This window comes from Python bivittatus, unplaced genomic scaffold (genome assembly GCF_059951505.1).
Source record: "Python bivittatus isolate LINGU-HERP-01145 unplaced genomic scaffold, Pbiv_v1 ctg000480_np1212, whole genome shotgun sequence".
NCBI lineage: Eukaryota > Metazoa > Chordata > Lepidosauria > Squamata > Pythonidae > Python > Python bivittatus.
In genome coordinates this window covers 23,519,569-23,537,938 of record NW_028277075.1, presented here as the reverse complement: position 1 = coordinate 23,537,938, position 18,370 = coordinate 23,519,569, and the positions used below count along the sequence as shown (strand labels likewise).

Below are 18,370 nucleotides of genomic sequence, written 5' to 3'. Positions count from 1 at the left end.
ATCTTTAAATTTACCATTTTTTAAATTCCAGATCATATCAAGTGCCCTTGGTTTTGTACATGTACATTTTGTAAGTACAAGTTGAATCCCAATTATATAAAGTATAAATTGTTTGAATAGTTGATGACAGATAACTCAGGAGATAAAAACTGCTGGTTTTTTTCTCACTACTTTAGGGCAGTCTTTCCCAATGTGAAAATTTTCAGATATGGTAGACTACAACTCCCATCTTTACCAGCTGTCATGGGAGACGGGAGTTACAGCACAACATAACTGAATGTCACCAGGACAGGAAAGGTATCTTAGGATCCTAATTTTCCAGAACAATGACACTTATTTCTCTACCTCAGAGCCTCCCTCTGGTGAATTCTCAGTGAATTAAATAACTATTACTACTCAGTGATACAATTTGGGAATTAAAAAGCATTAATTTAATTCATCCAAGCAGTGAATTTAATTGGGACAAGGGACATATAAAAAGGAAACTGCACATCTCTGTGTGTGTGTGCGTGCGCGTGTGTCTTAAAAATATTTAATTTTTAAAATACTTGCTTTTCAACTATCCTGTTCCTGAGGAAAGACTAGAGAACCCTACAAAAATGGGGCTTCTATAGACCATCCATACTTACGGCTGTTTTGGCTTTCACCATCCTCTCACAGCTACTTGGGATATACTGTAGAATCATAGATGGAGAATGTACTACAGAAGGTCATTTAATCCAACCTTCTGCTGTGCTGGATCTACTAGAGCATCTCTTGACAGATGACGATCTCACCTCAGTCTGTGAAGGAGAACTCATCAGGTCATGTGGCAGTCTGTTCCACTGGCTAAGAGCTTGTATAGTCAGGAAGTTTCTCCTGATGTCTAGCCTATCTCCTTCCTTGCCATTTTAACTCATTGGCTCTAATCTGGTTCTCTGATGCAGTAGAAAATAAATTTACTCTCTCTTCTCTTTGACAGCCCTTCAAATGTTTGAAGACTGCTATTATATCTTCTTTAGTTTTCTTTTCTGTAGCCTAAACATACCCAGATCCTTTAACAATTCCTCATCGGACTTCATTTCCAGATACTATCTTGGTAGTCCTCCTCTGAATTGTGGAGGTTTTGAATTTTGAACTGTGGTGCTCAGAACTGGAGGATTAGCCTACCCCATGGGTGGCACATTATAGCATGTTAGTTAGGAATTTCTTATGTATTAGATGTTTTTTAACCCTGTGTTTTGATGGTTGTAAGCCACTCAGAGCCTATAAGAATTGAGTAGTATAGAAGCCTCAGTGGATAGATAGATGGACAGACACACAGGAGAAAATTGCATTATTTCAGATATCACAATTTTCTACCTGCTTTTGTATCGTATAAAAGCAGCAATTCTTGAACCATATTGTCTTGCCATGTCTGTGAAGTATACTGTAGTACTGCAATGGTCTTTTATAAAACCATTACTATTTATCTGCTGAGCACTCAGTGTTCCACATTTTAAGAACTGTGTAATATTTTGAAATGGCATCTCCTGTAAAATTGGAAGATAAAAGGACAGAAGATCAATTGGAGACAAATTAAGTGTTGAAGGCCTGTTTTCAGCACATTATCAAAAAGTAAATTAAAATATAGCTCCTTTTTTACTTGAACACAGGCTACATTGTACTTTCCACCAGAAAACCCAAAGGAGGAAAAATGGATTACTTAGGCAACAAGTATATGGATAAATATGTGTATAGAGGCTGATGACCCTCCCCCTAGAAATACCTTGCTTTCTTACATGCAACCATGTATAAGCAGCTCCAGATTAATGTTGATGTGCCCACTGAAGATTATACGGGAAAATAGATGCTGTTCCTGCATTCACAACCACATAATCTGTTTTCTACCTGCAGCAAAATCTATTTGTATCTGTTCAACTTAGGGGTGAATATTAGCTCTAATCAGATCTAGACCAGCCTTTCCCAACTTGAAACACTCATGATTTGCTGATTCTGCAACTCCCAGAATCTCACTCAGGATATCTGGGAGGTTAGGAATTCTGGGAGTTGAAATTCCAACACATCTAGAGTAGTATTTCTCAACCTTGGCAACTTTAAGATGTGTGGACTTCAACTCCCAGAATTCTCTAGCCAGTGGGGGGGGGGGGGGTTGAAGTCCACACATCTTAAAATTGCCAAGGTTGAGATGCCTTATTGGGAAGACTGTTCTAATCTGGCATGGAATAGATGCAAATCTAGCAGTGGCTACTTGCTAGCAAGCATTGCCTTTTCCTTTCAATTTGTTTGCTACATCCAAGGAAAGAAGGAATTACATTCAGTTAGGGGACCTTAGTCTGTGTAATGTGGTGGTTAAAGTGTTGGAGTTACAGTGAGGAAACCCAGGTTCAAGTCCTTACTCAATGGAGTTCATTGGGTGATGACTGTCATTTTCTCTTACCTCAGCCTACCCACAGGGCTACTGTGATGATAAAATTAGGAGAAATCCTCACATGCCACCTGGCTCTCTCAAGAGAAAGGTGGTGTATAAATGCAGTAATAAATAAAATCAAGTAAGCGCTCCCAGTAATGCTGATACTAAAAATTGTTCCAATAAACCACTCTTCACTTTGTACTTGGCCTAGCCAGGGAGTGCTGTCATATTAATTAGTTCATCTTTTTTCCATTTAGGAGAGAGAGAATTCTCCCCAGAAGAGCCCAGGAGAGAAAAATTGCACCCTGACTGGGAGAGAGCGGTCAGAGTATATGCAATGGAAGAAAGAACGGGATCAGATTGATCTTGAACGGCTCACCCGCCACAAGAATGCAAGGGGTGAATGGCGACGGGCTTGGGATGTAGAAAAAACAGAGTGCATGTAGGTTATCTCCATGTTATATCCCTCTATGGTATAGGGCCTGGAGACCTGATGGACCACCTATCTCCAACTGTTTCTGCCTGCCCGGTATGTTCCAGCAGAGTGGGTGCACTCCAGGTCCCCTCTATTAAATGTTGTCATTTTATGGGACCAAGAATGCGTGCCTTCTCTGCTTGGCCCCTGTCCTCTGGAACAGCATCATCAGAGATAGGAACTGTGCCCTCTCTCCTGGGGTTCTTAAAACCTGGTTTTGTTCCTTGTGTATGGGTCTCTTCATTTGGTTGGATTTGTTATGATTTGATTGTTTTAGTCCGGGCTGCCTGTGGGATTGTATGTTTTTAACTGTTTTTATTGATTTGTATTTGTAAGCTACTCAGAGACTATGGGAGTGGGCAGCTATAATACTACTACTACTACTACTACTACTACTACTACTACTAATAATAATAAAAACAATGTCAACATCTGCCTATTCCAGATTCTTCGCTAGTGGATAAAAATGCCAAATCAAGTCTAAACATCTGGCTGATTGTGCAACCAACAATAATAATTCAGTCTCTAAAGATTCTGCATGCTGTAGATTATACAAAGAGGGCCCTGGTGGAAGTTATAATCTGGTAGAAGCAAGAAATCTCCAAATTTCAAGAATGCTTTTGCTGGGATTGTGTGCTCTAAGTGGCTTATGATTGCTAGAGAAAGATGATAGTACATCAATGTCTCTGCCTCAATAAATGGTCCAGATTCAGCAGTCCATAGTGGATGTATTATACTGTCAGACATATATAATTGCAAAAGGAAAAGGATATCTCAGCATATTTAGAAACAAGCTCTTCACAATTTATTTTCCTTATAATTTATAAATCTCTCTGGTTCTCTCGTTAATGAATATCTCTCTTAGATCCCATAATGAATTTCTGGTATATGTATTAGATGACAAACTAGAAATCATAACTGTAAGGGTTTTTCCTAACCAACTAATACTTGTGGAGACTACATAAAACTGATTGGAATAGTTCAGAACAGTCTGAGAAGAATGCTGAATTATGAAACTCATTGTAATTCAGATCATCAGTCTTGTAATGTCATTGTCATAGACGGCTTTTAAAAAAGGATACTTAGAAAGGATCAATCTGTCAAAGTTCATACATTAAACTGTATTTTTAATTTGCAGGTTTGAGGATATGAAGGATGGAAAATCAGTCTTGGACTGTCCCCAGAATAAGAAAGGTTAGCAAAATGAGTTGAGTAAAGTATTGACTCAAGTATATTAAAACCATGAAAAATTCAGTTCTTGGACATCTTCCTTCCTTGCTATCTGATCTTTAGGCTATTGCTGATGTGGTTCTGAGTCTACTTCTTATCATTTTTTAAAAAGTCCCACCTTATGTGATGAGTCATGTTTTTAACATTTTTATATGAGTTACGACTCACAAAAGTGTCCAAAATAAAGGATAAAGGGCAATGATGGTGTGCATGGCTCCATGCCTCCATGAATTAAGGCATGGAGAAAGAAAGCAGCCTTTCTTCTATGTGGTTCTGCAGAAAAGGCATATAAATATAAGAGAAACTTTAATCTTAAATCAATATTTATTAAAGCCAAAAGACCCAAACAACTTAATCTTAGAATTAAGCAATGTGTCCAGAGTTTCAGAACAGAGAGGAAGTAACATCAGATGGGATCTTATATTCCCATGTTGTCTTAGAATAAGGGATGGTCCTAAGCAGCATTTATTCTTTGTCATCAGAGAAAAGTTCAGGCATAACTAATTTATTTGGTCCTTATTTAATAAAGTACTGTAATAGTCCAGGTATGTGGCTGAACTTGAAAGCTAAGCAGGATCAGAACTATTTAATTCTTGAGTGGGAGGAAATCCCAGGCTGTAGGCTAGGCTGGAAAGTTATAAAAATCAAAAACAAAAACCAATATCTTGGAAGAAGACAGTGGCAAACAATTTCCAGATTGCTGCCAAGAAATCTACTTGGATATGTCGATAAAGTTCTCAGGAGCGAAGCAAATTAAGAAGGCGATTTGACTTGATTTTCTGCTATCTTTGAGCCAGTTCCAAACCCTAATTTCCAAAGGGATGCTTTGGTTGTATATCTTGGCTAGCTAGCATAAACTGGACTGTTTCCACAGAATAGAATTTAGCTACTATTAAAAGTGGTGAGTTTGATAGAGAAGGATTTGAAGACGTAGTTTACAGAGCCTATATTAAATACTGAATGTGGTATCTAAAGGTTAAAATGCATATTCCAATTAATAAAAGAAAAGATACTGAAAGTAATGTTTCAGAAAAATTGGAGCTTTTATCCTGCACGTAGGCTTATTGTATTATCAAACAAAAATATGGGATTTGCTTTGTTTATTCATTATTATCCCAGCTCTTTCTCACCTTGCCCGAGTGTACAGATTTTCATGTCTTCTCATGAAACAACCAAGTCTTTCTTTCCTAAATGTATGAATTTGTCAGATGACCATCTATACTCTGTTGTTTGGGGGCTGGAGGTGGAGATTGAAATTTATGTTTGCAAGATCTAATTATTTTTTTCCATGCTTTGTTCTTCCAAGGGGGAAGAAGTGCCCGGAAGTCCCAGCTACGAGCTCTACCTTCTGATGGGAAAGGTGAGTAGAACCAAGAAGCAAGTGTGAGTCCTGTTCAGGTATACTACAAAAGATGACTTCTTTTCACAGGCCACTTATCAAGGGTCATGAAAAAAAATTATATAGCAGAGGACATTTTATCCTACAACTATTATTCAATCCCTGGATGATTCCAGGAAAAGCTATCAATTGCTACTTGTAGAAAAGCCGGTAGATCTGTGATTGCTTCTTTCTTCCATTGCTATAATGCAGCTGCCATTGTGGCTTTGTTTCTTGCATTTTGACTTCATCATTGTTGGGGGATACTTGTGCCACTGCTATAAAAAAGGAATGATTTTTTTTTCTTTCCCAGACAGATTTATCACTCCTATACAGACTCTCTTTTTTCCCCTGTGGAGGCATAACTGGATAGATAGCCAGGGAAAAGGCTGACAAACCACACACCAAGAATGCAGGAACTGTTAGGGTAGGACAGATACTACCATCGGAGAGGTAGATAAGGATTAGAGTTAGTTTGCTTATCTATCTATCTATCTATCTATCTATCTATCTATCTATCTATCTATCTATCTATCTATCTATCTATCTATCTATCTAATATTTTACTGCATTGCAAAAATGACTCCCAATAGTTAAAAGATAATACAAATACAGTAAAAAGTCCATGATGGACAAAATCAATTAATTAAATTACAATATCCACTGTAAGTAAGGATAAAAATTAAAACCATTATAAAATTTGATTACCATCATAAGAACCAGGTAGCATCATCATTCATGATCAACAGCTCTCTGGAAGCGTTCTGTCTTAGCTTGCTTCCAGAAAGCCATCAACAGTGGGGCCAACTTGATTTCTGGGGGGAAACTGTTTCACAGTCCCACAGCTGTAAAAGAAGGGAAAAAAATGCTTCTTGGCCCCACCACAGTCCAAAAATTATGAAAATCAGGAATCATCAGCAGTTTGTCCCAAAAAGAATAATTCCCAACTAACATGGCAACATGTCCTCCCAAGTCATTACATCTACGGTGGCTGATGTGGGTCTTCTCGGCTGTGTGGCCGTGTTCTGGAAGGGTTAGGGTTACTTCCAGAACATGGCCACACAGCCTGGAAGACCCACATCAGCCATCATATTCTGACTGTGAAAGCCTTTGACAATACATTACATCTACCTTGAAGAGTCAAGACCTTGGGGAGTTTGAGCAACTTCATTGACAAAGGACTATGCAAACCACTCACAGCAACCTTTGGGAGTCTCATTCCTCCCAAAAAAAGTATTTGGACATTCTAAACAAGGCTGCTTCCTTTGAGCAGATGCAGATAACACAGTACAGTTGGCTATATAAAGATTTAATCTGTTGTTAGAACCAGTGATTCTCTGGCTTGTTCTTGACTTCTTTCTCCAGCTGTTCTAAAACAACTGAACAAATCATGGAAGGAATGATCTGAACAACCCATGGAAGGAATGTCTTGTGACTGACTTGTAATCCAAACCTTTCACAAGAAGAGTCTTTGGGCAGGACTGGAGTAGTGTGCATAAGCACAATAGCTTGTCCTTAAATCAGAATTTGGTTTGCTGTATCATCTGAACACACTCACAGGCAACATGTCCAGGACGTCTCCCATCCAGGAAGTGGTCAGATTTAGATTTGCTTCATTGAGGGAGGGTTCTGTGGCATATGTCTTCAGCCAAAGCCCTGATACCTGATAGAAGCTGGTATTTTTCATTTCATTCAACATGATTCTCCTGTCACCAGCTAATTGCAGTGTTGAACAATTCTGTGGAGCTCCCAGAACTAAGTCTTACTTTAGCCATGGAGGCTAGTATTATAGGATAAAGCATGCCTAGCCTGATTCTGATCTGTTTGGCTCTTTTTCTGTCCATGTGGCTTGTTTTTCAGTTGGAGGACAACGCAGGAAGAACAACAGTGAGCCACTTTCCAGAACATTGCCAGTGGTGAGCAGTAAAGCCAGAGGGAAAGACAGATTGACAGGCAGAGCCAGAAGGTAGGAGAGTAACTTTAAAAAAGATTTCACACTTTTTTATATGTGTCCTCTTTTAAATCAAGAATATAGTATCCATTTTGGAATGGGCTTTAATTTGCAAACAATTTCATGTATATATTTTACATTTTAAATGTACAGCTTTTTAAATGTACAGCTTATTGACTTAGAGCAGTATAATATTTTTCCTAACACATCGATGTAACTTCCTTCACAGAAATATGGAAGCCATTGTCTTCTTCCTGGATGGATGGATGGATGGATGGACGGATGATAGATAGATAGATAGATAGATAGATAGATAGATAGATAGATAGATAGATAGATAGATAGGCAGGCAGGCAGGCAGGCAGGCAGGCAGGCAGGCAGGCAGGCAGGCAGGCAGACAGACAGACAGACAGACTTCCCAGTTGAGCTTACAGACCTGTTATTTCCTGTTATCTCCTATCCAAGTACTAAGCAGATCTGATGCCACATAGTTTTTCAAGAACAGCAAAGCAACCCAGCTGGGCATGTTTTAAAACATTTCTTTTTATAGGTCTCCTTTCAGGGACAATGTGCCCTGAAAAAAATCAATTAAAAATGCATTAATTAAACATCTCAAAACTTTATTTAAACATAGTAAAGTTAGATTAATGATTCCCAGATATGAACTACAGTTTTGAAATAACCAGAAAGTCCAGATGGATATCTATCTGATCAAACCTACTATAACCAAAGTACAATAAGACCACATTTTTGTGAACCTCAGAACTCCTCAAGAAATATTGAACCTCCAAATTGGACATTTTAAAAATATTTTGACATGTTGGAGTGGTTAAGTGATACCTTGAGTTTTAACTCTTGAACTGCCTCCAAACCAAAAAAGGGTCCTGACTCCAACCACTTTGGATCTCAGCATGCCATGCAAATCCTAGCACGGCCCTCAAGCCAACAGAAACTGCATACTCCTGATTTGCAGTTACTGTAAATAAAGATGAGGGATAGGCACCAACCATAACATTCAACTGAGGTCTGATCCAGATGTTTGGGAAAGGCTCAGTTTGGTCCACACATTTTTCTGGTTCAGTCTTGCTGCTGAATCTGAAACTATGTTAATCGAAATGGAGCTCCATTTGTCCCCTTATGTAGCATGAGAGAAACACATACTGATAACTTTTGGTGTTCTTCTACAGATTAAGATTCATATCATTTTATAGAAGGCTCTGGATTTGCTATCATCCAGTTTTAATCTTCCCACATTTTCCCACCACTTCTAATAATTTACATAATCAAGATTGGAAACTTTAGATGTTGTCTACACATTTCTTTCCTTAGCCTACTCATTGGCAGCTGATTGTGGTGAAGGATTTCATCACACAGTCTACCAACTGACCTATTTTTTTCCCACTACACCTACTATCTTGTGTTTTTTTTTTTTCCACATAAACTTCAAAATTGTTAAAGAAGAAAAGACCGAATGCACAATGCCTTTGGAATGGTAGCCCTTGGCTCCCTCATTTAGTTCTGGGCATCTGCATTTAAATGAAAGTGCGTAAGATAATAACAGATAAAATGCATGACATTCAAAAGAGAAAAAAGAAATTTCATAGGAATATGTAATAAACAAAGGAAGTCAATGTAAGTTGACCAAAATGCTTGAAACCCTTACCCTCTTTCTGCCCCCATCCCACGCCAGAAAAGAAACAGTAACAGAGTACACAGCAGTAATTAACTGCTGCAAGCCAGGTGTAGATTTATCCTTCCAGTGATACATTTTTTGTTTGTTGGTTACAGCCATGCTTGAAAAATTCATAATTCTGGGTATGTTGATAGATTTCATAAACATAGGATATAGCTTAAGTTCTTTGATGAGTAGTGAATGCTGTAATGTCATGTTGACAGTGTTTTGAATTTTAAATAAAAATGTAGCAAGAGTATGATTAGCCCAAATCATATAAAATTATGATGATGGTGATAGTAATAATAATGATTATTATTAGGCACAAGTCCAAAATGCAAGGAAGCAACTAAATGGCAGCCATCATTTATAATGAATTTTACAATAAAAGACATTAGAAGCAAGTGATTTTTACTGTCTGAAATAAGCACAATCATGATCTATTTAGAATTCTAGCTGAGCTATCAGTATGTGCAAAGAGTAAAGCCAGAATTGGGACCCACTATTCAGAGTTGTTTTTAAATCAAATCAGGAGGGATAGAATCAGCTCCAGCTTCCTTACCAGGTTTCAGTTGGTTCTGATACTATATCTGGAAACTATAATGACAGTGATATAGCCTCCTCTACAAGTAGGGAGAAGTTTTCTATCTATCATCATTCTATCTATATCTATATCTATATCTGTATCTACTGTATATCTATATCTATCTATCTATCTATCTATCTATCTATCTATCTATCTATCTATCTATCTATCTATCTCTATATCTCTATCTATCTATCTATCTATCTATCTATCTATCTATCTATCTATCTATCAACTGAAAGAGCACAGTGATTAAAATTAAATATAAAGAAGACCAAACTAATGACAACAGATAGAACAACCAGCCTTAGAACTGGCAATGAAGATATCAAAGTGGTGGATGGCTTCTGTCTTTTAGGATCAACTATCAACAGTAAAGGAAAAAACAGTCAAGAAATACGCCACAGACTAGCTCTCTGTAGAACAGCCATGAAGGCCTTGGAAAAGATATTCAAATGCTGTGATGTGTTTACACCTACAAAGATCAGAATCATGCAAGCCATGGTATTCCCTCTGACACTCTATGGAAGCAAATGTTGGTCTTTAAAGAAGCAGGATAGGAAGAGTATTGATGCCTTTGAATTTTGGTGTTGCGGGAGACTCTTGAGAATACCATGGACAGCCAAGAAAACAAACTGATGGATCATTGAACAAATCAATCCAGTTGAGGCACAAATGACCAGACTCAAATTATCCTACTTTGGATACATTATGCAAAGACCTAGCTCTCTGGAAAAGGCTATAATGCTGAGAAAGGTGGATGGACTCAGTTACAGTGCCAATGAGCACACCATTGGGAGACTTGAAAGAACAGGTTAGGGATAGATCATAACGGAGAAAATCTATGTGGTCACTAGGAGTTGAAAATGACTTGATGGCACATAATCTCTCTCTCTCTCATTATCACCATCGATCCATCGATCCATCGATCCATCGATCCATCCATCCATCCATCCATCCATCCATCCATCCATCCATCCATCCATCCATCCATCTTCTGGAAGGGCAGCTCTTACTGTGTTGCTGGTATATGGCACACTGTCCATGTTTAGATAAGCTGAAACTAATCTCTAGAATGAGAGAAAGTAGTTAATTTTGGCTGCTGAAATTGACTGCTACCATGATGTAAAGGATTTCAGAGCTAACTTTGGAGAAAGTATGAAAGAATTGTTAAGGGGAGAAGAAAGGAAAGAGCTGTTAAAGAGGGATGGAGAAGAGATTACACAGTCCAGAGATGGAAGGAAGTGTGAGAATGGAACTCAAAGTAATCCCACCTTGATTTTATTTAGTATAAGATGGGACAAAAAGAGACCTGGAGAGGCTTCTAAGACTGAAGTCAACTCTTTGGGGTAGCCCAAGTCAAGAAATAGATTCTGCAGGGATTCCAGCAATGATACTTTACTGTTGTAGGGTATATTAACAGACTTTTGAAAGCTCTAAATTCTTTTACACATGCCTCCTTTAATACACTCCTCTTTTTTTTTTTCTGTTGATATCTATAATTAATATTGCTTTTTAATTTGTATGAAACTTTGATGGGAGTATAGATGGTATTCACTCTCTAGACATATATTGTTTCATTTTCTTTGTTTTTATTTTAGTGCTTGGAGCCTTGTTGGATTAAGCTGCATATAACCTCTATATAAATAAATAATAGGCCTGATAGGAAGCAACCACATCTTTCTTTGTTTCACTGCACTCAGAATCAAACTGGACTTTTGAATTATAGAAATGGGGAGGGGGCATTTGATTGCTGTCTATTTATTTACAGATTGTTGACAAATATTTCTGAGTTCCTTGTAACTAATCAGAGTACCTTGGCCTGGTTGGTGTGCAATTGTGGGTGCTCTGATCTCCAGAAAGAGTTCAGTCTCTCCATAAAAGCTGGAGAGAGATTGTCCACAAATACAAATAATTCCTGACTCAAAGGATGAAGATTTAAGGCTAGCACGAGATTACTATCTAGGTAGCAATTGATTTTGAATTTGTCCAAGAGAAGTAACAAGCTATGAGAGATTGCTATATGGTTAACGGCAGTTCCTGTCCAATGTGTAAATTCTCCAGGACAGATCCCATTGACTGCCCCATTTAGAATATCAACCTAGATTTGAATTACTAGGAGTTCTGCAAAATTACAGCATTTCTTTTTAGAAGAGCATGCTGCAGTGGTAGTAGTGGGGTTTACCTCTGCTTTTTTTATTAACACAAAGGGCCATATCATGAGGACTCATCTTGGCATAAAAACTACCTCTTATAATTGCTGGTGCTTGTGGGGAGTGGGCTTTTAGGTTTACCATGTAGTTTAAGGACCTAGTCCATAACATTCAGTAACAGTGGCAGAATCTAATTTTAATCAATACTGCTGCTGTTTATTTGGGCCAAAGTAACACATGATATCTTAGGTTTGTGGAAATAAAAATAGCCAGTTCCTCTTGGTCTGCCCCTCTCCCCATGTGAGTTAATGCTCCAAGTTCCAAATTACATCTTCAACCTTAAGACGACTATAATATTCTCAGAGGTGACCAGTAAGTGAGAGATTGCTTTTGTTGCATTACATTTTAAGAGTTAATGAAGCTTTTCTTTTTAAGTCAATTGTAAGAAATGAAAGGGTTCCCAGTCTCTCTCCCAATTTCTTTGCAAAGGAGGGATCTTCAGGGGTTGCACAGCTGCAACCCTATTTGAAAATCCTCCCCTCTCACATCCCAAAACCTATAAGCTTGGAAAAAGAAGCTTTGGATTGTCTGCAAACATTCTAGAAAAAAGATTTAGGCTCATGGCTTACGCCTAACAGTGCTTCTGCTTTTATTAAGGGACTATAAATGCAAATAATCATGAGCTGTAGCTAGCTACCATCAGTGTTTAAATTATTATAAAAATAGCTCTGCATGGGTGCCCTGAGGACTTAGAATAAAATCAGCTGCTGGTGAAACAAGAAAATAGGAAAGTCTGATATCTAGAACCTAATTGTTCCTTAACAGCCTAATCTAGTTAATAAGCAGAGGGTGTGCTTTATCAATTGAGTAAACAAATGATATGCTTTTCAGTGATTTATCATGCTAAATGGTGAATGAAAAAAAGAGCAGACACATTTCTGTCCTCCTGAAATTGGCCGGTCACTGAAGGTTGGCATCTTTTAAAACAACAAAACTGAGATTAAGGCTACTATCCTAACACGTTTACCTGAGAATAAGTCTTAATGGTTAATAGTTAATAATATTAATAATTAATAATATTAATACTTTCATTATTAATAATATTATTAATAGTTATTAATAAAAATAACCCTGAATAGACTTGATTAGGACTGTGCAGTAATGCAAATGTAATTTGTGACTTAAAAACTGAATTCTATGCATTAGAAAATCCTTACTTTGGATCTTATCTTTGCCTATTCTGAGACATCATGCTTTCTGAAATGAAGGACAAAATAGAACTTCCTTCATTCTATATAAGAGAACTGATGGCCAACTCTTATTGCAATCCTACCCAGGTGACTTCCACTTCACCTGTGAGTCTGGGCACAGGGCAGGCAACATGATGCACCTTACTATGTCTACTACCTTTGGTTGTCATCTTCTACCTGACGATGCCAGGCTCTGTCCTACCTGACGATCACTTGTTGATTTCAAGCAAGATATGATATCTCAGTATTGATATCACACTGGCCATGTGAGAATAAGAGTAATGATTTATTTTCTGTGTAGGAATAATAATACTGTACTGCATTTAGTCAAGGATATGGAACCTTTAAAAATTATATAGTATTGCTGTTATCATTACTTAAACTCCTTGCCTTGAGGGAACTTCTTGAGAGGGAGAAATCTAAATGATGAACCTGCATACCAGGAACATCTTGATCTGTCAAATTTATGCTTGTCCAGGTTTCTGCATCACATTAGAGGATAGGAATATGGCACACTCAAGTATATACTGTATTATATACACTAAACCTTGGATACAATGGACATAATTTTTATCCAGGCAGCATCCTGAAGCAATGAACTTGCCTATTATTTGGGAAAGCAGTCCAGACAGTAGTCAATGCTTCTCCTAAAAACTGGGTATAGTTCTCCACTCTCTTCATGTTGAGTCCTTGGTGAGAGAAGAAGATCAAGTGGAGGCAGACTAGGTGACAGCAGTGGCTGAGTTCAAGGACGGAGGCTTGGAAGGGGTTGGGAAGAACATCAGAAAGGCTCCTGCTTTGACTAACATTTTTTCTCCCAGCAGCATTTGGAGAAAAAAGTCTCTTCCCACAATCCCTGGGGTTGGTGCTGAGACAAATCTCTCCTAGAAGGGATGGAAAGAGGGGAGCCGGTGGCCACTACAGGATCTCACTGCTTTTGTCAGAACAACAAAAGCAGCATTGTGCCACTGTGGTGCAAACTCTGCTCTTTTTGTGTGGGTTTGCAACACAATGCATTTTTAAAATTTATTTATTTATTTGTTTGTTTGTTTGTTTGACTTTATAAGCCATCCAACTCCAATGACTTGGACATAGAAAAGGAGCAGAGCTTGAGTCATCCTGCTGCAATGTTGCTTTAGCCCCCTGCTACAGACACGACTGGGGAGAGGGAAACTTTGGATTTAACAAACATTTGGTTTTAATGAACCCTTGCTCCTCCTGAAGGGTCTGTTAAATTGAGATTTTACTCTATCCTAATTTGTTACATTATGTACTGTTTAAGTGGAAATACAGTTAACTATTAATACTTAACAATTATTAAAGGTTATCTGAGAGGACAGGAGGTGAGAATTCAGTTGCCAATTTTGCCTCTCTATATGTTGATGCATGTGAAATAGAAAATGCTATGTATTACATACCTGTTCTTCAGTTTGGTTATGATATCTGGGCTGCAAAAATCTGGAAAATCCCTAGATGACAACAAAGAGAAAGAGACCAGTCTGATTCTGTGCTGCCATCCTGCGATTGGCCAGATTTTTGCAATTCAGTTAGCATAGCCCTAAGTACATGGGGTAAATCAGATGACTGAAATCTGGAAACATGAATTGGATTTTATTATACAATAGAATTTACAGCCATCTTAAGATTAGTGAATTCAGATGAGCTTCTAGAAGTTAGAGGTCTGCAAATTCCACTTTGGAACTTTAAATATGATTTGGTTGTTTTGAGTCTGCAAATTCTTACAGCTGCCCCACCCTATTGCAGTACTCCAAGAAAAGAGAAGAGGTAACACTGATAAGCATTCACCAAGCTGCTGCCTCTTTTGTTGTGGTTGTGGCTCCTCGACTGTTGGCTTTTCCACATCCCCTTCCCAGGCAACCTTCATTCTGTTGATAGACCTTGTTGGTAAGCATTGTTTGGCATGTATCTTTCACTTTCCTCCACTCTAGCAACATGCAGCCATGGTTACAACTATTGGAAAAGGTTACAACTTGGATGCAAAATTGTTCGCGTGCTATCCTTTCATCAGCAATAGGATTTTCAGTGCAGCTGTGGAAGTTCCACCTCTGTCATTTTATCAATAGCTCTGATATTTCTGTAGGCAAATGCATGCAGTGTGTTCTAGAAATATGGAAGGAGTGCTAACAATTGATTTTCTTTTGGAGGAGGAGGAGGAGAGGGGTTTTATTACTCCAGGAATTGCAGTCACTCGGAGTACCCAGTTGATTGAAATATGGCTTTTGCATTTCCCTATTGATTAGATGGTGGGAGGGTATTGATCAGCTCATGGTGTTCCCTGCCTGTTCTCTGCTTTCTGAGGTCTGCAGTGAGGAAGACAACCAAACAGTCAGTTCTGAAACAGTTTGAGGAAGTAGAAAAGTACCATATGGAAGGCTCCTTATATTTAAGGGTTCATTTCCTCTTTTTCCATATGCTTTTAGACTGTGGTATAAAGGCTTTTATTTTGCGTAGCAGGTATCATTGCCTGTCTCTTTGCATGTGGAAACTCAGAGTAATTATTTTCTCTTTTTTTTGCGTTCATCAGTTATCTGGCTTTTTAAGAAGTACCTCACCGAAAGAACGCATGCAATGATAAAACTACCCCTCCAGGCCTCAAGTTGCGAAATAATGATTCACTGGCAGCCTGAGGTGCGATAGGTTTAGAAAGAGTTACAGCACCTCTTCTGCTGTTCAGATGAATGCAGTCTAAGGCAAATGTTACAATAGGACTCTGCAGGACTTTGAATCAAAGACAAAAAGGTGTTTTGGATCACGCAGGGCACTGACTGAAAATCCTTCAAATAGCTGCATTTTTTCCCCAGGATTGTTCATCTGGCTTCTCCAGTTGCAGCACAATCTCAAGAAAAGAGGTGTTTCATTTATGCTGGATTTGTTTCATTTTTTAAAAAAATGTTTCTCTGAATCCTAGAGTGCAAATTCAGAGTGCATGGTAGGAGAGGATATACATTTATCTAGTCAATAAATAATAAATGAACTAATATTTGCTCTAGTCAATGTTTGCTCGGACTTTCTTTATTTAATATAAAATTATTGATTCAGTTTATAGTGCAGTGCACAACTGGTCTAGATATATGCTGAGTCATTATTCCCAGCCTGATTTACTCCAGATGGGTTAGATTTCAAATCTTAGAATTCACCTGTGCCGCTCAGTATATGCTGTTCCTGCCTGCATCTTACACTCTGCCACTATGTGTTGGACTGTCTCTGAGGCCTCTCTGCACAGTCTGCACCTTGGGTCCTGTCTAGTGTGGTAGACCCCTGCTTCTATGGATCTGCTGCTTAGTGCCTGTTCTTGTGCTGCTCTGATCAGTGCCTCAGTGCTGTCTTTTAGTCCGGCCCTTTCCAGCCACTGGTAGGATTTCCCAATGTCAGCCACCTCATCTATCTGTCGATGGTACATCCCATGCAGGGGCTTGTCTTGCCATGGTATTTCCTCCACTTGAACTTCCTCCCATGTCTGCTGCTGCCTGAGGCATTCTCTCAGCAGCTCATCTTTGGGTGCCATCTTACTGATGTACTCCTGGATACTCCAGGTTTCATCTAGGACAGTGGCTTTGACCCTCATCAGACCCCGCCCACCCTCTTTGCGCTGGTGTAGAATCTCTGGGTGTTGGATTTGGTGTGGAAACCTTCGTACATTGTGAGGAGCTTCTGGGCCTTCACATCAGCAGCCTCCATATCCTCCTTTGGCCAGCTCACTATATCAGCAGGGTATCTGATGATGGCAGGGCATATATTTGGTGGCATGGATCTTGTTCTTCCCATTGAGCTGGCTCTTCAGGACCTGTCTAATCCTTTGGTGGTACTTGGATGTAGCTGTCTTCCTTGGCTCCTCATCGTGGTTCCCATGTGACTGTGGGATACCAAGGTACTTGTAGCTGGTCTCTATGTCTGCTATGTGGCCCACTGGTAGGTCCACTCCATCGGCTTTAACTACCTTCCTGTGATGGAATGGAATTATGAAGGGCAGACTCAGGGAGAAAAACATTTTCTTTCATCTCCTGAGGCGCGAGGGAGAGATAAGAGGATGAGACTGGCACCTCCCTGAGGAATTCACAATGTTGTGGCTGGTATTACTTTGGGAGCTGGGGTATCAGTCTGAGAAGATTCTTGCTAGAGGTTGTAGCTAATAAACATTGCTGGACTGAATTTACATGGTCTCTTGGAGTTCCTTGGGCTAGGCCTGACATCAATCAATGTTTTTCTCCCTGAGTCTGACCTTCATAATTCCATTCCATCACACTTCCCTCTCTTTACTATCATCCAGCCATACTTCTCCAGTCTGAATGACATCCCAAAGTCCTCACTGTAGATCCATGTCAGGTGGATCAGTGAGTCAATGTCTCGTTCACTCTTAGCATACAGCTTGATGTCATCCATGCAGAGGAGGTGGCTGATGGTGATTCCACTCTTGAACTTGTACCCGTATCCAGTTCTTGTGATTATCTGGCTGAGGGGGTTCAAGCCTATGCAAAACAGCAGCAGGGACAGTGCATCACCTTGTTATATGCCACACTTGATAACCACATGTGCAAGCTGTCTTGAGCTGACTTCCAGTGTTGTCTTCCACAGTTCCATTGAGTTCTTGAGGAAAGTCCTTAGTGTCCTATTGACTTTGTATAGCACCAGGCATTCACAGATCCATGTGTGTGGCATTGAGTCATAGGCTTTCCTGTAGTCAATCCAGACTGTGCTCAGATTGGTCTGCCTAGACCTTGAGTCTCGGATGACTGCTCTATATAGATAGAGCAACTGGTGTTTTGAGTCTCTGATGTTGTTCCCAATGCCCTTCTGAGTTGTGCTCATGTACTGGCCCATTTAGTCCTGTAGCTTGGTGGCTATGATGCCTGATAGGACTTTCCGTGTTGTGGGGAGGCAGGTTATTGGCCGGTAGTTGGATGGTGCTGTTCCCTTGTGAGGGCCTTTCATGATCAGCACTGTCCTTCCTTGTGTTAGCCAGTCTGGGTGGGAGACTGCAGCTAGCAGCTGGTTCATCTGTGCTGCTCTTTAGCCAGTAGGTGTGGATCATGTTCGGGCCAGGTGCTGTCCAGCTCTTCATGTTCTTGACCTGCTGTTGGATGTCTGTTACTGTGATGGTGACTGGTTCCTGTTCTGGGAGATTGCTGTGGTCTGCTTTCAGGTCCTGCAGCCACTTTGCACTGGTGTTATGTGGCTTCCTCTTTCTCCCATATGTTCTTCTAGTACTGTTCAGTTTCTGCTGCTGCTGGCTCTGCCGTTACTGTGTTGTTGCACTGCAGTTGG

At 39.4% G+C, this 18,370-nt stretch overlaps 1 protein-coding gene across 10 annotated transcripts in view; it reads left to right on the top strand.

Moving 5' to 3' along the window:
- The window catches only part of CCDC9B (coiled-coil domain containing 9B), a 125,713-nt gene that overhangs the window by 88,859 nt on the left and 18,484 nt on the right, over positions 1–18,370 (top strand). For all 10 annotated transcript variants that reach the window (XR_015796998.1, XM_025167146.2, XM_088145452.1 and 7 more), the window contains 4 exons: positions 2,650–2,834; positions 4,006–4,061; positions 5,404–5,457; positions 7,336–7,441. Coding sequence is in view for 9 of the 10 variants with exons in the window: in XM_025167146.2 (XP_025022914.1) it covers positions 2,650–2,834; positions 4,006–4,061; positions 5,404–5,457; positions 7,336–7,441 (401 nt within the window). In the remaining variant the exon portion in view is untranslated. The remainder of the gene's footprint in view (positions 1–2,649; positions 2,835–4,005; positions 4,062–5,403; positions 5,458–7,335; positions 7,442–18,370) is intronic.